The 21,518-nt window shown below is 37.7% G+C and overlaps 1 protein-coding gene across 2 annotated transcripts in view; it reads left to right on the top strand.

Annotated features, from left to right (window-relative positions):
- BICD2 (BICD cargo adaptor 2) overlaps positions 1-20,906 on the top strand; it is a 157,453-nt gene extending 136,547 nt beyond the window's left edge. The window contains exons 7-8 of one of the 2 annotated variants that reach the window (XM_050959186.1): positions 15,306-15,516; positions 18,721-20,906. In XM_050959186.1, coding sequence (XP_050815143.1) covers positions 15,306-15,516; positions 18,721-18,726 — 217 coding nt within the window. In that variant the 3' untranslated portion in view covers positions 18,727-20,906. Of the gene's footprint in view, positions 1-15,305 lie in introns of both variants that reach the window. The other variant, XM_050959185.1, reaches the window with a different exon arrangement.
- Positions 20,907-21,518: the final 612 nt, after the last annotated feature.

The following is a 21,518-nucleotide window of genomic DNA, read 5'->3' on the forward strand; positions in this document are numbered from 1 at the left end:
CTGTCCCATCTAGAAGCACTTAAGAGATCACTAAGAGGGAGTGAAAAAACATGAGTCTGCTCTACAGCCTTAGCTAACAGCCCAGTTGGCTTTTAGCTCATGCAGTAGAAGTTCATGCACTAAGTTCCAGAGGCCCCAGGTTCGATCCTGCCCGCTGCCGACAGGGATGTGTTGTCATTACACTTACACAGGCCTGGAACTAATACAGCCAAATCTTCCCATGGCTAGTTTTAGATCAGTGAGAAAATGGCTGGAAGCAGGAAGTGGAGGGGGTGGGAAGGGAAAACAATCAGCCTATTCCTTTTTACTTTAATTTCCCTCTCCCACTTTTGAAATCCTCTTTTGGTTGCCCTAAAGGAAATTTTTTTTTTCTCCAAGTCATAGAGTGAGGTGCTGCAAGGGGAATTTTCTTTTCTGTTTTCCTTCTTCCCAGCTTATTGCCATTGAAAACTCAACCCTGGTTTTTTACAGGTGAGAAGGTGCTTATGTACATCCGAGCGGGGGGGCAGAGAGAAAACTCTGCTGGAAGGTATAGACAAGGGGCTTGAGCCTGCTGCTTTATGCCCAGTGAAGTCAGTGGGAATTTTGCATGAATAAAGAATTCAGGAATTACTTCGTTTGCTTAACGCACTATAGACCTGCTTGCACAAATGAATAGCTAACATTTCTGAGATCCCATTTTACCTAGGCATTGTGATGAAAGAGAAATGAGCTGTCTGTAAGAGCACACAGTGACCCGTAGAAAGCAGAGGACTGCATGGATAGTGATTCAGTGCACTAGCCTTTCACCTTGGAACACCTGAATTCATACTGTATCTTAAGTCACCCATATATGAGAGCAATAATCCACCCATCTGAGAAATTCTGAGAATTGTACACAGTTACCCAGGATTATTTTATATCTGAACTGAGGCCAAGTGGCAGACTTGCAAGGAGCTTGCAGAATTCCTCTCTTCCCCCAAATATGTCCCTCACTTCCATAACTACTAAATTCTCTCACACTATGAAGACTTAGATGCTGGGCAGGGGAGGGGAGGGGAATGAGAAACATACCTTTGTGCGGAGTTTAATCACTAGGATGGCTGTCCACATTCAAAGCTTCATCTCATCCAGTATGTTGGCTTCTAGTAGTAGCCTATATTCCTATTTTGGATGCTACAGCGACTGAGATAAGCATGGATCTGTCTTATCCACAGGGGACTGGCCATTTTATAGTATATAGGGGAAGCTGAAATAATAAATAGGTGTTAATGATCTAGGCATGAAAATGGGGTCTAATTTCCTTTAAAGTAGGTTAATCTTACTAATTTGACAGTACTATCAACTATTTTCAATAAATAATGAAAACGCAACAGAACTTGAGATGTGGACGGGAGAAGCAATGCAAATCAGAGTTTGAAAAATTGCTTCTTCCATTAGATATACCCTCAGTAGCTTAATTTTAAGTAGTAGACTAATAAATGCTGGAATATCTCCCCTCACCTAAGTAAGTAAATAGATAGACATACACTCATTTATCAAGCGATCTTAAAATAGTTGAGTAATAGAACATAGAAGTGCAAGCAGAAAATCTATTTAAGGCCCAAGTTTTAATAATTGTGTGCACAAAAATGTGCATGCAATTACCAAGCATGCAAATAGAGATCAGAATATTGAGGGATAGTCAAAATCTGCCGTATTGATCTGAAAATGGAATTTTTCCACTTAATTAGGACTCTAGTATTTATTCATGAATCAATTCATAACAGTCAAATATTTTGTTGTTAATTAGCAAACTTTTCCCATTAGAAGAAAGATGCAATAGGATTTCCATTTAAAATGCCAAGAGAAGAGTAAACTGAGTTTTCTTTAAGGTTTACAGTTGCTAATAGGAAGCATGGATGGTTCTAAATGTTGCCATGCAACAAAGACTTGAACATCTGTTTATTTTCCTGACTGTGGTAAATGTTAACTAGACATTGTCTCTAGTTTTATTACAAATATGAAGTGGTGCTTTTTTTTTTTTTTTTTTTTTTTTGGACCTTTTATTGGTACCATCCACTCTTACAGTTTAGCTGTCATCTGAAGCAGCTGTTGAAAGTGTATATTTCAAAATCATGAATCTCTGAAAAGTTCTTCATAATCCACTGCCCAAGTTAACATTTTGGAATCTGGTGTATATCTTAAGAACATCTGCACCTAGAATTCTAAAAAAGCAAATCAAGAAAATCTGTGTGCTGTGAAGAGATTCAATCTAAGAGAAATGGTTTATTCTTAAAATAGACTCATAACATGGAAGTATAGTTGCACAGCTTGATATAGATTTATTTTTTTAAAACAAGTAAATCATTTCAAATTGAAAAGAAAAACTAAACGCCCCACAAACCACTCTTATTTATTAAAAATCTACCTAGTAGTTACTACTTAACATATTGTAACTTGGTAGCTAACTTGATCAATAATAATTGTTTTAAAGTAAATTCAGTGTTTTAATGTGCATCTCTGTGATGAATTTATCAAAAAACAGGAAATGTAGTGTACACACATTGTTTAGCTGTTTGTTTATTTTATCCACAAAGAAGCTGGTAAAATAGCACAGATGTAGAGAGAACTCAGGTAAAACAAGAGATCTTGCTTCATACATTTCAGAAAAATATTTAAATCAAGAGACTACTTCCAAAGAGCTATAAAGCTGTTAATGAGGGTCCTTTGGTTAAGGGGCTATAGTAGCAGCGCCAAATAAGGAAATCTCAATAATGAATGTAGAGGATTAACTATTCTGGAAGGAATTTTTATACAGGAATCTTATCAAATTTAAACTTCCAAGTAGATAAAGTTTTAAAAGTCATCAGATTTGAGCCAGATATTTAAAAGCACGTGCAGTAGTTGATTCTTTTTACAATTATCAAATCAGGTTATTTAAACTGTGATTTTGTCATTTATTTGTTGAGAAGCTTGAAAATAAGATTTATTTTCTGTGAAACAGTTTTCCTGTAAAATTCTGATGAGATTGAAATTAACATGGCTAAAATGTAAAGGTAGAGCAGGTCAAAATATGTTTCTAGACTGACAGTCATTTACAGAAAAAGTTACAAAGGGCTACATTTCCTAAGGCTCATTATGGAACAAAACACAATATTAGAATAGATAAGAAATATACCAACCTTGGAATTTAAACAGAAGTTAGTATTTTTTATTAATTCAATAAGGAAACATGGAGGAAGAAGACTGCCGCCTTCCTGGCAGTTGCTTTGAGCCATCTGCACTCAACTGTGAATAAATCAAAACACCATGATTGTAATTTTCCAGCAGTCCCTAATACATGGGAATGGTGATTCAGCAGAGGTGCAGGGATTTACAGCATCTGAGGCTAAAGATCAAGAACACATGCTAGAATGAAAGAGTGTGGTCATAAGAAGTTGACTTGGTGAAGGACAGAAAATAACTGGCCCACAAGTCATTATTTAAGAAGCTGTTGTACTATGGCAGTCTAAATACAGGGCATTACTGCAGGTTTGGGAGAGAAGCTTCAGTTATTCAGGAAAAACCCAAACCCTGATCAAGCAGGTATTAATTAATCACTAGCATAGAAAAGCTGAAAGAAAGGAGGAAGATACTTTTTGGATTCCATTGTTTTACTCTTTCCTCTTGTCTGACTTAGCTTGCCCAGGTCCTAAAAATAACACTTTCCCGTATTAGGGAACACACCTGCACCCTTCTAAAAAACCCACTGAACCCAGGATGTGTACATAATGATCTTTTACTGTGACCCTTATCATTCTCAGGACATAATTGGCTGCCTTGTGATTGCAAGTCCCTCAGGGGAGAGATTTGTTTCTTTAGTTTGCACAAAATTCCTCTCTTACCATAATTTTCCTCCATTCGTAACTGAACACAGAATTGACCAGGTCTCTACCTACAAACATTCAGACCCTGCTCCCTGTGCTGCACTGCCTATATCCCTTTGCTAACCCTCTATTTATATCCATGAGTCACGAGCAAAGGTCCCAGATTTTCCAAGGCGCACTTGGGTATTGCTGCCCTCGCTCAGCGTTGCAACACCTAACTCATTTAGGAGCCTAATCAAAGGGGATTTAAGTGCTTCAATCCCATTGATGGAATTTAGACTCCTAAATCCCTTTTGAAAGTGAGATTTAGGCTCCTAAATCATGTAGGATTTGCGGCATTGAGTGAGGGCAGCAATGCCCCAAAACCTTTGAAAATCTGGGTCAAAGAGACCGACCTGGTCTGTGAGCCAGTGTGAGTCAAAAGAACAGTCTGCACTGCCTCCACAAGGACCTGACTCTGACTCTTGGTCACACTACAGCACTAAGAATACACGAATAAGAACAAAATGCCAAGATTCAGCAAAAAGACCATAGCAGTAAGACTTACTGTGTCAGGAAATAATGCATGCGAAGATCAAAGCAGCTAAGGAAATAAGCAAGATATAATTTCAGGATGAGGAGCAAATATTCCTGTAAAAGGGTGCAAATTCAACTGGAGACATAAAAGCAAAAGCAAATGAGACACTTTTATCCATTCCAAAGACAAAACATTTTCAAACGTGGTGTTCGTGTGTTTTATGTAAGAACCTGAAACCTCAGATCAAATAAATCCATTCAGACCATTCTGCAGAAATATTCTGCCTCTTCTTCTAACAGAAGAAAAGTACTTTAGTTCTGCAAGGAGGACAAAATGAACACTAACAGAAAAAAAGAACTTGCCACAGCAAATTACAGATTCCCTGCTTCAGAGAGAAGGTTGCTGAATCCACTGAGCTGAGCAAGAGCCTGAGGAAAATGGTTATATATAAAATCAGGAAACAAAACCTTACAGTGAATCTCTAGAGGGAAACCATCTTCCCAGAAGCTAAGTGAAAATGAGATGAGAATAGATGTCTTCCCTCCAGAATAAAGATGGAACCGTAATTAAGAAATGGCATTCAGCAGAGAGTAGATGACTTCGACAAGCAGTGTACAAGTGCACCTAGATGAAATTAACAAGTGTCCTGACACTCCAGTACTTCAGCAATAGGAGGTGAAGGGGAAGACAAACTCTGCAACTAGTCAGCAGGAGGGAAGATGACGTATTAGAAAATGTCTGTAAGGCGAGGGTAGTGCATAGTCTGAGACTAGTATTAGAGTTGGAGGAGACTATTTCAAGAAGGCTGTCAGAATAACAGAACCAGGCTGTGACTTCTACTGCCCAAACAGCAATTAATGAATAATTACTGTTCACCATCACAGAGAAGGCATCTAACTGACAGTGTGAAAATGCGATGAAGGAAACAAATCTAAACACCGGCAGAGTGGTTAAAATACCAAAGCTAATTTGGAGGCTAGCCTCTTGTTCAGACATCATAGGGCCTACAGAACAATAAAGAAGAGCTTAACAATGGAAGCTGTAAACTAAGCCAGAGCACAGTGAAACTTACATGTAAGAGAAATACATAACTAAATGGGCTTCGTATTGGACTGGGACGGTTTTGGAACAAGTTGTAGAATATTTCTATATTGGATAAATGCTTGGTTCAGAGAAGCCAGGTGGAGAACTGTGATCTTGAACACAAGGCTAGAGTGGAGTTTCAGAAGTCCTGATTTCTACAGCCAGTGGTACGGTATAGCTCAGGGACATTGAATGATCGTATGTGTGACACCTTTTCCAGGTCCAGTACTGTGCACTGTCAATGTCCTAGATGCAAGTAACAAGACACAGTGGCAAAAAAAAGAAAAATTCAAAATGTATTTGATAGAAATGGTGTAAAATGACACTAGTGGCTTCTTGTACTGATTTATGTATTTATATTTATACCAACAATGCACCTATCCTAGGATGTAGGCACTGCTGACATAAGATTGAAAAATACAATGAAAATGGCCAACAGCTTCCCTCAAACCAGAATATGACCAGAGCTTGAAAATCAATAATGTTCTCAAATCCCCTTGAGGATAACCGTATGAATAGGTTCATGACTGGGACTGCGGAGATCTGGGTTCAGATCCCCACTCTGCCTCAGCTTTCCTGTGTGATTCTGGGCAAGTCACATAATTGCTGTGTGCCCCAGTTCCACATCTGCAAAACTTGGATAATGAGACTTCCTCACCTCACAGGAGTGTTGTAAATACTTGGCAGGTTTTGATTTTAACCAATGAAGGCCCTGCCTATTCGAGAAGCTGCCATTTTGGTTAGCTGTTGGCCAGGTGCTCTCCATGAAAGGAGCTTTAGAATTTACTCCCCATTAAGTTCAAAACAGCTCCAAGCTTTTGGAAAAGAGCATGGGATGAGGGTTTGTATTTGCTCTAGTCTATGGGTACTTTCATGGCCCTCATTACCACACGATACGATCATCTGACTATTTTGAACTTAATAGGGAGTAAATTCTAAAGCCCCTTTCATGGAGAGCAGCTTGCCAACAGCTAATCAAAACGGCAGCTTCTCAAATAGGCAGGGCCTTCATTGGTTAAAATCAAAACCGCAAGTGTCACTCAGTAACTAATAGATAGTTAGTGGTGGAGAGCAGCTGCAGAGGCCCTCTGTTCTATATACGTAGCCTAGATGGAAATTAAATGGTTCACCAGGGTTAGTTTCACTCCTGATACAGAAATGGAGTTTCCTGTGGATTTCATTTAATGGTCAATTCAATTTTTTTTTCAAGTTTGGTCATGGCCCTTCAATAGGATGGAAGTAGGCAGACCCTTGTGGTAGAGTCCCATTGCATTCCTTGGAAGTGGAGAAGGACTGAAGAGTTCAGCTGTGTGGATCTGACCTGGGCCTTTGTATTATGGAGATATTTCTCCTAGGAAATATCAAGCTGCAGAAGAGATTATCCATATAATTTATTTTCTAAACAGTTATTACAAATAATTTGCAAAAGTATTTATTCCATATGGCTGAGATAAGTGATCTAGGAAACTATATATTGGTTATAATCTGTACTTGATTCTTAGCCAAATGGCACCAATCCCATAATTAACTTTCTTTAAATGTGCAGTTCAGGTGAGTTTTCAATGTAAGATATCCAGGAGATTAGGGAAAAAGTAAGAAAAGTCAGAGTCAAGATTTCCAATAGATATTTGAATTGGTTTGATCTCTACTCTCAAAATGTATAAATCTGAGGTCTTTTCTCTTTGATCTGATTTTTGGATTCATGTTTTTTTTTTTAATACATTTGAAAGAATGGCTTAGCTTACATGGATCTGCTAATCACACGTGCTACAGATGTGTGATCCCACACAGGCAGACAGGTCAAGATTATGAAACAACTTTATAAAATGTTTCAGACACTGGATTAGGACTGGGACCTTGATCCTGCAGTTGGATCCACAGGAACTCATGTGCAAAGCCATAGTGACACCACTCAGAATTGGGTGGTCTTGAGATAACTACATTTCAGTTAGATTGTTTTTCTCTTTTCTTTTCTGTTTGTTTTCCTTGCTATGCACTTTTGTGTCAAGGCAGCCGAGGGCATACGGATACGTGTGTGTGTGTGTGTGTTGTATTAATCTAAATGAAATGAGTTGGGAATTCAACACCTTCCAGAATTGAGACCTCAGTAAATGACGGCTAACTTCTATAACCTTTAGTCAAGCAAAATTCCATGAAGTCCAGTGGGAGTTTGGCTTGAGAAAGAATCACAAAATTTGGCTTTACGTGAAAGAAAATTTGTAAATTAGAGGCTGGCCATCTAAAATGAACCACTGTAACTTTTTTGTTTTTTCTCTCTACATTGCATGGTGAGCTGATGCAAAATGTCAGCCATTTAAAAATTGGCATTCTAATTAAATAAATTCAAATGGTGTTTAGCTTGGCTCTAAATCTTGCCTTCAGTACCCAGCCCAAATTAGGGATCGTTTTGGAGGTAGGGGAAAAAGGAAGAATCTTTACTTCTGCCCTCTAACCTACAAAACAGCAGCAGAACTACTGTGCATTTTCTGCTGTAGTCTTAGGTGGAAGGGTAACGGAGCTAAATAATGACAGATTCACCTTCTTTTCCCTGACCTCTCTCTTCCTCCACATGCCCACTCCTCTAGCAGTATGAGCACACTGTTTCCTCTGCAGGTAAGGGCCTCTTCATTCCTGCTGCTGATGGTGGGTTGTTAGGAATTTTCTCATCAAACTTATTTCAGATGTAAAGACAGAACTTAATATGGCAGGTAGACGCTAGTACCTCTTATAGCCATGCTGCTCTTAGTTTCTGTTAGGGTCTATTTTCATTTAAATGTCTTTTAGCCATTGCTTTGATATATTTTCCATCTTTTAAGAGGAAAAAGTGGGAGACTTTAATCCTCTCTGCTCTTAATTTCTAATGCAGGTGACAGTTTAATCTAATGTGGTAGAGGCTAAGGTAGCTGACATTGTTCCCAAAGAGGCTTCTTCAGTTAGCTCTTTCTACTTGTTATGCTTTACTGCTGTCTTATAAATTGGCATTGTACTGATCAAAACTGAAAAATGGGGAAAGGTAAATGGGTGTAATTAAGTGCAGGTGTCAATAGCTACATGGGTTGCATTTGCAAATACAGATCTTAGCACAGTAGAAGAATATGGCAAAACACATGATTAAAAATATATCAGGGTTAATTAACCATTCTGAACACGCTGAAATTCAAGATGATCAAAAATGTGTGCAGAAATAAGGAGAGATTGGCACATGCAGTAAGTAATGCTAATGTTAAACTGCTTTGGAAAATGAGGTCTTTAACCCTTGAGACATTGATATTCAGCATGCTTTTGATTTTTGTTTTTAAAGAATAATTTAGCTTTAGACATGGACATTTTAAATGTTTTTAACTTTTAGTTTTATAGAGTCCTTCAGGAATTTTCCTCTCTCTGTATCATCTGAGTTTGTTTTTTTTACAGTGCTGCTTATTTAAAATTTTACAAGTTGATGGTTTCCTTAAATTCTTGTTTTCCTGGTTAATCATCAGTGATAAAGTAAGCAACATCAAAGCCTTGTATTCAAGGTCTGCATCATAATATTAATAATATAGATATAAGAGTAGCATAATTCAAGTCTGTGCACGTAATGTAATTTTTATAATATAAAAAACAGTGTGTGCACAGCAGACTTGAATTATGCTAATTTTATTTTCCTTTGTAAGCATAAATCTCAATTATTTTAGTTTCAAAAGTGTGTTTGGAACAAAGGAAACTTCAGTTCCACCCATCTAATGATGCTACATTGAGTACATACTCTGAAATGTTGCTTTGCACAAAATGTGAATTTATAAAGAGGGAAGATATTTTGTTCTTACACCTGCAAAGCTACAAATCAATATCAGTGTATGTAAAAACAAAGTCATGATGTTAGTGTGAATTGTTATACTGCATTGATATAAAGCAGTGCTGGAGACCGTGGTTTCTAAGTATACTTAGGAAAGGACTAACACTCTGTTGAAGAAAATTAAAATGCCAATAATAAACAGCCTAGGGGAGGAAAGCAGGTCAGTGGTCACAGCACCCCGGCTGTGTAAAGTCTGCATCCACTTCTAGTAAAACCTGGATCTTTTTCAACCTGTTTAAATGGACCACTATTCTTACATGCAAAGTATCACTTTTCTGGTTCTACAAAGGAATCCTGAATAGTATCAGGCACAGAACCGGTTAAGATACTGATTTATTTCACTTACAGAATAATTTAGCCTAAAGAACCATTCAAGAGAATGGATTCAGAAAAGAGAGCCATAAAATGTCTCATATGTTAGTAAAACTCCTAGACATTCTAACCCACACATGAGATCAGTCATTCAGGACAGTAAGAATCCCAACTACATTTCTGCTGCTGCTAGCAAGAAATCACCACCTGTATTAATGAAATAGTGTGAGAATAAGATGGGGGGGGAAAAATCTCATCATATTTTAAAAAATAGTAAATCATATTCCATTGTCAGGTTTATAATGGCTTTCGTTTGATGTTTAAGCTTGCATTAGCAAAAAGCTTGGTGGTGCAATGGTTTTAGTGCAGTAGCCTTTCACAGGTGAAATCTTAGATTTAATTACAGCTTAGATCAAACATGCACTGAGTTTACTGGCCTTATTCTAGTCTCCTACAGGCATTTGTCCATGTTACCAAACTACCATCCAGCTTGGCACAACTGATAGTCTTTGATCAAGAGACGCCTAGATAATCCTCAGCTTGCAATGTTCCTGCTATTAAGGTCCATTAGCAAAGCTGTGTGGGAAGCTATATTCTGTTTTGCTGCTGTATTCTTGTTCCTAGCCAGCCTCTCACTTTCAGGGGGACTAAAAGTGAAATCCGCCCCCATCACCTCCTCAAAGTTTTTTAATACAATTTTTGGAATGGAAATCAAATGAATGGCTGCAGCAGTTATAAATCAGCCTCACTGTATTGAGGTTGAGGGCTGAAGTGTGCAGTTCAGATAGAACCAAACTATCAATTTCTTTTCAATCTGAAAATATTTGGAAAAACAGAGAAATTCTGCTCTGATGTTCACCCTGTGTTGATCTTGTTACCTCAGTGAGGACTGAGGGGTGGGTGTGGCTGGGGGAAGCTGCTCTGTGCAGCATCGGCTTCCAGCAGTCCTACACTAGGAACGCAAACGGTGTAAACTGGGACCGAATTTGGCCTAATGAATCATCATGTTTTAGGGCCAAATCACATTCTACTGCAGGGGAAAAAAACAAAAGGTCACAAGATACTATGAAAACTCCATTGGCTTACGGTAGCCCAGTTTCCAAAGAGTCTGGTTTGGGGAAGGAGGTGGTAGATTTGCCGCCTCATGGTGTCAAACCGGTGTGTGCTTCCTCTTCCAAACACCATGGATGTCCCAAGAACTGTAGGAAAATCCCACAGATCTCTGGCCATCCTGGGAGCTCTTTAGTCCTTTTGGGCTATTCCTTGTGCTTTCAGCCTCCTCCCTCACCTTTTGGCAACAAAATCCATCTCCATCTGCCAGCATAGAGGGGATGGTGCAGCAGTTAGTACTGATAGGATCCAAATGATTCATTCCTGTGAACATCTCTCTGCAGGATTGCTGGGACATGCAGCATAGGGCAGCTGTCCCCAGTTACACCCACACCTCTGTTCTCATTCCATAGGTGGGGAAGTTCTGCAGGGAAGCTTACATGGGACTGCAGGGAAGCTTACTCGGAGGGGAAGGGAAATGATGGTCCTAAAGGTTTATTTTTCCTTCATCCAGCACATTTAGGGAAACTTAAACTTGTTTCCTGTTGCTCCCTTCCTTCCCCAATACCAGTGACAGATCAGAGGGGATGACTTGGCCCATAATTTGGAAAGTATAAAGCCTGGTTCCTCTAGCTTTGGAGCATTTTTTCAATTTTGCCTTGGAAATATATCTGTTGTATTAAACTCCTCTTCCTATTTACACACGGTCTGACGTACCCACAGTTCTTCGCCACTCCTTCCTGTCCATGGCATGGATTTTTAAGTCTTGCAGCTGTAGTCCTTTTCTCTTCAAGCTTCTTTTGACAGAGTCTTTCCATCTTTCCTCGGTCTTTCCTTGGTCTTCCGCATCCTTTCTTGCTCCTGTCTTCCCCCTGTGCTTTTGTTTTTCTCCTATTCTTCTCATAAGTCCAGACCACCTCAAGCATACTCTCTCCAGCCTATCTATCACTGAGAGTCCCAAGTTTATCTTCCTCCTAATAAATTCCAGGTGCACTCTGTCAATCCTCCACTTAGCTGCCATTTGTCTCAGTATATTATTTTCTACTATCTGTATCTTTTTTTCTTCCGTCTCTGTAAGACTCATCTTTTCCAAACCATAGAGCAAGCAGGGATAAATGCATGCAGCATGCACTTTTCCTTTCAATTTGTTACTTAATTACAGGTCTCACAGCACTCCTGCCACCTTTTTCACTGCTGTCCCAGCACACTGGGTGGTTCTTTTCAATTCTCTGGATGTCTCTCCAGTAGCGCTAAGTGTACTTCCTAAGTACACAAATTCTTTTTCCAAATCAGCTTAAGAACAGCCATACTGGGTCAGACCAATGGTCCATATAGCCCAGTAACCTGTCTTCCAACAGCGACCAATGCCGGGTGCTTCTGGCAGAATGAACAGAACAGGTAATCATCGAGTGATCCATCATCTATTGTTCACTCCCAGCTTCTGGCAATCATGAGGCTGAGGACACCCATAGGGTTGCATTCCTGACCATCTTAGCTAATAGCAATTGATAGACCTATCCTCCATGAAGTTATCTAGTTCCTTTTTCAACTCAGTTATACTTTTGGCCTTCACAGCATCCCCTGGCAATGAGTTCCACAGGTTGACTGTGCGTTGTGTGAAGAAATACTTCCTTTTGTTTGTTTTAAAACTGCTGCCTATTAATTTCATTGAGTGACCCCTGGTTCTTGTGTTATGGGAAGGAATAAATAACACTTCCATATTCATTTTCTCCACACCATTCATATCATTTTATACACCTCTATCATATACCCTCTGAGATGTCTCTTTTCCAAGCTGAAAAGTCCCAGTCTTTTTAATTTCTCCTCATACAGTGTTCCATACTCTCACTCATTTTTGTTGCTCTTTTCTGTACCTTTTCCAGTTCTAATATATTTTTATTGAGATGGGGTGACCAGAACTACACGCAATATTCAAGGTGTGGGCATATCATGGATTTCCAGAGTGGCATTATGATATTTTCTGTCTTATTATCTATCCCTTTCCTAATAGTTCCTAACATTGTTCGCTATTTTGACTGCTGCTGCACATTGAGCAAATGTTTTCAGAGAAGTATCCACAATGACTCCAAGATCCATCTTGAGTGGTAACAGCTAATTTAGACCCCAACATTTTGTATGTATAGTTGGGATTACGTTTTCCAATGTGCATTACTTTGCATTTATCAACCTTGAATTTCATCTGCCATTTTGTTGTTCAGTCACCCAGTTTTGAAAGATCACTTTGTAACTCTTAGTTAAGTCCAAAGCAGACTGCAATCTTCAGTAATTTTGTATAGTCTACAAATTTTGCCACCTCACTGTTTACCCCTTTTTCCAGATCATTTATGAATATGTTGAATAGCACAGGTCCCAGTACAGATCCTTGCAGGACGCCACTATTTACCTCTCTCCATTCTGAAAACTGTGACCACCTAATCAGTTACGGATCCATGAGAGGACCTTCTTTCTCATTCCATGACTGCTTATTTTGCTTAAGAGCCTTTGGTGAGGACCTTGTCAAAGGCTTTCTGAAAGTCCAAGTACACAGTATTCACTGGATCACCCTTGTCCATGTCTGTTGACCCCCTCAGAGAATTCTAATAAATTGGTGAGGAACGATTTCCCTTTACAAAAACCATGTTGACTCTTCCCCAACAAATGTTGTACATATATGTGTCGATAATTCTGGTTTTTTTACTATAGTTTCAACCAATTTGCCTGGTACTGAAGTTATGCTTACCAGCTTATAATTGCCAGGATCACCACTGGAGCCTTTTTAAAAAATTGGCATCACATTAGCTATCCTCCAGTCATTTGGTATAGAAGTTCATTTAAATGATAGGTTACATTCCACAGTTAGTAGTTCTGCAGTAGCTTCTCTCCTGAAATGTCTATCAGCCACCCTTCTTACACTTTTCCTACTTGCACAACTTCAGTTTTCTTTGTTTACCTTCAAACCATGGTCTTCAAACACAGATGCCCACTCTGATACCATATTAGCTAATTTCTCTTTGCTGTCAGCCAAAGGGCCTGATCGTCAGCATACATAGTTTTCTCTGTCTCCCTGCTGGCTTGATTCTCTTACTAATTACCTCCATAACTAGGCTGAAGAGAAGAGGCGTCAGCACATTTTGTCTCAGTCCCACCATCACCTCAAAACTCTCCAAGGATTCCATGTATTGTTACCATCTTAGGTCTTTACTCTCGCTACATCTCCTCCGTGAGAAAAAAGGTAGATTCCCATCTATGGCACCGAGTCCAGTTGTCCCTGGTATGCTAACCTACACTGCAGTCTGAGTGCCCTGAAGTTTGACATGAGCATTTAGGGGCCACTATTGGATACTTTCTTCAATGTGTATTTCAAAATAAAAACTTTTCTCCTGCAAACTCAGTTAGACGGCAGGCTGGCCTGTGCTGCTGTTGAAGTCAATGGGAAAATAATCAGGCCATTTATAAGGCAGTCTGTGAATCTGCATTTGAATGCAGATTTTTTTCGCCTCTCTGCTTTAGATTATACATTACTAGTAGCTTGACAATACATCTCGCAAGAAGGATCTCCCTGGTGGTGGTTTGGCTTTGATTTTTATGAAGATGCTCAGTTTTACAGATATGTGGCCATGAAAAATTTCTGCTGGTGTACAGACATATTTATTTTTACAGCCACACTCATTATATTTACATACACTAACCACACACCTACACGTGAAGGACTTCATTTAAAATTGCTTATGGTGCATGATGCAGTTTTAATAGCTCTCAAGCTCAATGAAAGTGATTACAGATTTAACAGCTCACAAGCATTTGTGGAGCTTGCCCTGCAAGATGCCATGTAACGCTGGAGGGGCCCATCTTTTCTTTGTTTGAAATTCATTTCAAAACTGTTATATTGAAAACAATGATTTTTGCATAAAAAGACATACTTGCTCAAAACAAAACAGCAATAAAACACTAATATCTGGTCTCTTACACCAGCAAACAGGGGAGGTAAAACTGGAGTTTGGGAATCTACATCTGTTCCTCTTTTAAAAAAAAAAAAAAAAAAAAAATCTAGTGCAACAGTGTTGGGCAGTTTGTAGGCCTTTTCTTTGGGACAGGGAGAGTGACTGATCTTAATATGAGGTTGGATTTGCATTGGAACATACTGACAAGGGGAATTTATTAAACGTCTTTCAGCCTCATGGAAAATAGGGAAATGAATTCATTTGAGTCAGTGGTAAAACGGCATTAATGGTCATTTCATTAAAAGTTATAGAACCCTTTTGTTCTGACCTGTACTTTAGTTCTAAAGTCCTAACTTTCTGTAATAGAATACCCCATTTCTGTGAAGAATGAGTCATCAGATGTAACTCATCACTACAGGTCAAGTGCAGGGTGCTCAATTTTCAGACAGAGCCCCCTCACAGAGCTTCTAGGTCTCATACTTTGAGTAGTCAGGGAGGCCTATAATGAGTACTTTCATATATAAAGTGGGAGAAGTTGAGCACTAAATGTGGGATTTGGAGATCCACAGAAGAAAATAATTATGGTGCAGTGGTTTTGCTGAAGTTTCTATATAAATATACACACAACAGATTACAAAACTCCTTCCTATCAGCCTGTGGCCATGTCACCTGAGCACAAAAGATTCATGCTTTGTAGTGGAAAATAGGGTTGCTAAAGATTCTTGATTATTTCATTGCAGATGTGACGAATATGTCACACAGCTGGATGAAATGCAGCGCCAGCTTGCAGCAGCTGAAGATGAGAAGAAGACTCTGAACTCCTTGCTTCGTATGGCAATCCAGCAAAAACTGGCACTGACCCAGCGCCTGGAGCATCTGGAGCTTGACCATGAGCAGTCCAAAAGGGTGCGCACTAAATCTGCTTCCAAAGCCAAGACCAGTAACCCGAGTGTAAGTCATATCCGGTCCTGTGGAGACAGATCTGAGGGGTCTGTCCTTAACAACCAGGTGTTTTGTGAGAAGTATAAGATCTATTGTGACTAGAAGAGGCATGTAGGAAATCATATTATGCATCTAATTTTTATGCTGTAATTGTCAGCATAAATCCCCACTATCTAATGTTCGGTGAGTTGACTTGTACTAGTATGTTGTTAAACCGTGTAATACAAATGGTATTATGGTGGTCTTAACTGTAACTAATTCATACATATGGAGATCTTATTAACAAGTTAATAGTGGAAAGGAACTTTTGTTTCCATGGTTAACATGTATGGTTTTGCTGTTTATGGCTAAGTGTTAAAAGTTTATACCTGATATACTACATCTGGTGTTACTAACTGTAGTTTGATTAGCACAAATGTGATCCTTTCCCCAGGGTTACAGCATCCTTCAAATAAAAAAAAAAAAAAGCTTTCACAAAAAAATGCAAACCTAAAATCTCCTTGTTAATCTGGTTTGAAAAGTGGTGAAATGCAACACTGGAAATTAGATGTGTGACATGGAAATGCAGAACATTTCAAAATCAATACCAAAGCTAGATTTGCCCGCTGTGGCAGTCATCAGAAATTTTCTGCCATATCACCACTGATCAAAGTCCCAAAAGGCTTTTATAAGCTATAAAAGTTGGAGAAATATAGGATACATTCTTAAACTCTGCTTTCTTCTCTACTTCAGAGGGTTAACCTAAAGAAACTTGCACATTTATAGTCTATTAAAAATATGCAATATTACCCCATCTGGAATAAAATTGAAAATTAAAAATATTAGGATCCTAACTAATATGCAGTTTCACATTAAAGTTATGCTGTGAAAAAGTGTCATGTATGGAAAGGATGTTTGTGGTCTCATGTTGCTTTTTGCAGCATAACAGTTCGGGGGAAAAAAAGATGTTTTTACATATTACTATATCCACACCATATCTGTACAGAATTTATATGACTGTGTTCTACTATTTTTAAGTCACAATACAGTTTTTCTCAGCTCTCAGTATTAATCTTAATGGGATAGTGTTTCAGAGCTCTGTTTGTTTGTGGGTTTTTTTAATATTAAAAAAAAAATTGCATTCCTTATGCAAGCACACCTTTCACAGGGCTCTACATTATAGGCACAGGAAATTTAACCCGTTCATCTTGTTAATAAATATTAACGAAGTAGGTTAGCATATGTATTAATCTTAAAAAAAAAAATACTTTGTCTGCTATTGGACTTTTAAGGGGCCTTTTTAGCCACTTAATTTCAATATGTTTGATAACATAAAAAAGTGTACTTCATAATTGGTGCCTATACAAGTGATAAATATACAAGATTGAAAAATGTTGCTTTTAAAATTGTGGAAAATTTGTGGAGCACAATAAGGCACATTTTTTTAAAAAAACAAAAGTTTTTAAAGTGCCTAGCCTCAAACTTTATTTTAATGTAAAGCCCTGTTCATTTTGTACTTTTTCAAATAATTTTGTATGCTTATAGTATTATCTAAAAGTAATCCAAGACTGCACAGTTGTCTGCTGATAGTGATGTTTTCCAAAGCCATTCTAATGATCCTGGTGTAGTACTGCCTCATTTCATACCATTTCTTGTAGATGGTCAGCAGCTTGCTTCCTGTGTATCGCCGCTCTGCCTATAAGTAGTCAGGAGTTATCACAATATAAATATAAAGTAATAAGGAGCGCAGCCTGCTTTTCCAATGGAGGGAAAACAGTCTTTGGTTTCTGAGAGATTTTTAAAAATGCTTCTGAAATCCACACAAGTAAATTGTGAAGAAATCTGACATCAGAGTTATGAAAAATCTTGTTTTAAAAGAAATATTTGAATGTGGCATCCTTAAATTTGATTCCAGAATCACATTTGCCAATATCTATCTTTTTTAAAGAGTGGATTTTCCAAGACTAGTATATTGCCCAATTACCTGTGTACGTGAGACAGTAATTGTGGCCCTAAAAGCAGGCCCCTGTGCATCAATTATTACTTTATTTTTAGAAAACACTGTATACTCCTGAATTTGAGCTTTAATATTGCTATGTAGCAGGTTTGATATTTTTAGAAGCAAAACACCTTTTAACAATTTTCAATCCTGCTTTTCTCTTCTTTGCTGCACAATCCTCCAAAAGGCCTTTATTCTCATTTTTGCATTGTGGGTAATTATAAAGAATGCCTTGTAAAAGTAAGCATTTAGATTACTAACTCATTTTGCTCCATTAGAAGCAGCTATCATTTTGTTTCCAGTTTGGTAGGAAGTTGTTAATACAATTTTTATTGCTTCCCTGTCTCTAGTGGTAGTATTGTCACAACATAGTAATGATAGAAAAGGTAAATTTAAGAAACGACATGCATTGATTAGTTTTAAAGTCAATTGAAACTTTATGGGAAGATTTCAGTGTTATCAGAAGGTAACTGTTACTATCCATATTGGCTCATATTGTCAGTACAGAATATGGATAGTTTTGCTACATAGCAACCAGCTTAGTAATCCTTTCCATTTTTATTCATCTCTATGGCTCTTAAAATAAAAAACAGCTGGACTATTTAAGCTTGTCAAGTGTATGTTTTAAAACCTGATCTAAAGAGAAATGAGCAACGTGCATAAGTGACCTGTTCCTGCTGTGTGTATGTTTAGATTAATATATTAAAGATTATGGGGGCTAGTACTTTTGTGAAACACATCTCTTGAAACTTACCTATGCTATGTTAAGTCTTTCATTTCCCTTTCGATGGGTTGGAATTTAGCTTGGAAAACTTATTAAGCCATCACCTACCTCTGCAAGCAGGCTCTTCTTTTGAATGATTACCGTTCTCTGCATTGGCCTGCATGATATACTGACCTGCATGTCTTTGGAGAACCTAAATCTCCATTGATAATGGCTTTCGCATACTCACTGCTGTATCTTTTGCTGGAAAAGCATAGCTTTATTCAGTACTTGTAAGAAACCTTCCTGCAAAGCTGTAGCTTCTGAGCAGTACTCATGTAAAGCATTGTTCATTAGCTTGGAAAGCACATGCCAGCTAAAGTGACTGCCTCTACCTTGGGGAAACTAACAGATGCCTCTCAACCGACTAACCTGCTATGGAGATCTTGCAGTGCACTCTGTATTAAGTCAGTTCTTTAACTGATGAATGAGTACCAATTTTTCTAATGTTATTCTGTTTTCCATTTTTCAGCTTTAGAGTAGTTCCTGGAGAAGGCCTTTCCAACAGTGCAACAGTATTTCTTAGCCTGCCTCATTATGGTTAACAGTGGCAGCCTGTTGCACAAAGAATGGAAGCCACTGACCTGATCCTAGATTGCTGGTTTTTTTTTTTAAAACAACTTTTTCCAATATACTACCTGCAATTTTACTTTTATGTCTCAAGTTATAAAACAAACAAGCTTTACCTATAAGTGCTGCTGCAGAAAGAAAACTTACAAGTGCTGAAGAAACCTACTTCGAACGTAATGATCACCATATTAGTTTATGATCTACTAGGAATGTTCCGATGGGGGGGGATTTGTCTTATTTCATTGCAGATATTCATATTTTATCTGATTGTTAAACCTGTGCACTTTTGATATTTTGTTATTTTACTTTAGCTTCTTTTAATTCCTTATGTAGAAGAGTTTATATAAAATGCAGTGGTCTGTGCTCATAGTCTCTCTCCCCATTTTGGGCTTGTGCTTGTTGATTTTCTACATCAGCACGTGGCAGAGATTTGGACTATTTTTGATTTTGCTCTAGACAGTGTTTAGAAAAAGAGTTTCAACACGAAAACCAGGAGCTCTGCTAAACTATGTATGTGCTGTGCTTCAGCATCTTTTTTTATTATTATAAAATGTTTAAGCTTTATGTGTTAAAATTACTGATTTTTAACTGCCATGTTCATTAAGAAATCCAGGGTATTCAAATTCTGGGGTTTTTTTCATATTGTATTATTATTCTTAGGAATAGTTCAATGTAACAAGAAGAAAACTTGACTTTGCTCTAGTTAAAACAGTAATAGGCACTTGAACAATATGAAATAAGTAGTGTTACCTATAAATTCCAGAATTTCTGGGTTTTAGGAAGGTATGAAGTATTATTGATTAACAGAATTTTCTACAACTGTATGGTTTAAATTCCAAATTGGAATTGTTGTGTTACTTCTTCATTTTATTGTGCCAAATTATGGTACAATTAGAAAGAAAAAAAAGTCTAAAGTTGTCAATGAATAGGGTGTTCTATTTCAGCACCTTTTTGTCATTAATTATTGCCAGTAGTGCCTTTAATAATTTAAGTGAGAATCCTAGAATAGCTTAGTCTATACAAGAAGAAATGAACAGTTGTTTTGGAACTTAGAGAAGATGTGGAGCAATAAGTGCAAAGCGAACTCCCCTTTCGCACATTTTTAATGGGTAGTCTTAATATAGAGATTATATATACACAAGAAATTGTAAAAAATACTGTTAGTCAATGATACTTCATCGTGCAGATCCTTGCAAATTCAGGGGTATAGGGGAAAAAAACAAAACGAACCCGAATACGCTTTGGGAACCAAATGGACTTTTATTGAACAAATGAGCAAGATGTATTAACACATTTGTGGCTGCAGTACAGAGGTTGTATTGGGAACGTTAATGTTCTGTTAGCTGTGTATGGTGGTGAATACAGTTTAACCATAGTATTGTTTGGAAATGTGAAAGACAAGACATTAATACCTACTCTTGCATGTTATATCTAATCATTGTAATTTCAGGAAACAGAAAGTGAAAAGTGCGTCAACAAGCTGCACCTACCTGCCTTGGTGCTGTTTGTTGAGGCTAGTGTGAATCATTAAATTGGTACTTTGCAGGGAGGTGGGGGGACGACTTCCATCCCTCAAAAAAAAAAAAAAAAGTACAAATTGTAATAATATTGTCAGTGGGGAAAAGATTTCTGTTTGCTGGAAGAAGCATTATTATTCCTAGATGTGGGGACTTCTTATATTTTCATCTTCTGTTACAGTATTGATTCATAAGAAATATTGTTACATTTAAAAATTACTGCATTTGTACATGGGTATTTATTTGAAATGATGTCAAAGTACTGTATTATGTTTTATGTGCATTACCTTTTAGTGGTGGATTGGTCTCCATTTAATGTCATATGCATGTACTCTTGCCAAGTAACCTTTACACAGATTTGAAAAAGTAAATGTCATTGGTTAAAAGAAAATTGTGGAAAGCTGATTCTTAAGGTATAACTGTGCTAATTTGATAACTTTAGGAGGCATAGGGGGCAAAATGTTACTTCCAAATTAATACAAAAAGTGTGTGTAATGTAGAAAAGCAATCTGCCTGTGTAAAGGTAGTCGCATTGGCAGTATCAATAAAAGAGAAAAGGAGATCTCTTTACTGTGTGTGTGTGAGATTTTTTTGTTTTTGTTTTTTTGCAATGTTTGCCAATTTAATTAGTTGAAATATTCCTAGGTCATTAAGAATCTTAATGTAAGGTTAAATGAATATTTGTATTTTTTGTCATAGGTTTTACCTGGGAGAAACCTAAAAGATGATGGTTTACATTTGCGTATAGTTTGAATAGAAAAAGGAATCCCTATTATTAACTGTCGTTCATATGTTTACCAGTAATTTCTGACGGACCCTTCAGAACTCAGAAGGAAGTTGTATATACAGCTGACGTAAAACCAGCTTAAATATAGGTACAAAGTCAGCTGTAACTAGATAAGACACAAAGTCTTTTCAGGAGGTAGGTTACTATGAGTTGGTCTTGGCCTCTAGAGACATGAAATACAAGTTTATGGGATTTTTAAGGTTTATAATACCACCATCCCCCCAAATGGAGGTTGTCCTAAACTAACCCAACTCGTTGTAGTTTATGTAACCTGGTATTCAATTCCATTAGAAAAGCTAATCAACTTAATATACATTGTAACTCAAGGAAGACAACGGACCGTTTCTATTTAGCAAGCGTTCACAAAGTGTGTTGGTCTGCTTGCTAAATACTGAG

This window comes from Gopherus flavomarginatus, chromosome 6 (genome assembly GCF_025201925.1).
Source record: "Gopherus flavomarginatus isolate rGopFla2 chromosome 6, rGopFla2.mat.asm, whole genome shotgun sequence".
NCBI classification, from domain to species: Eukaryota; Metazoa; Chordata; order Testudines; family Testudinidae; genus Gopherus; species Gopherus flavomarginatus.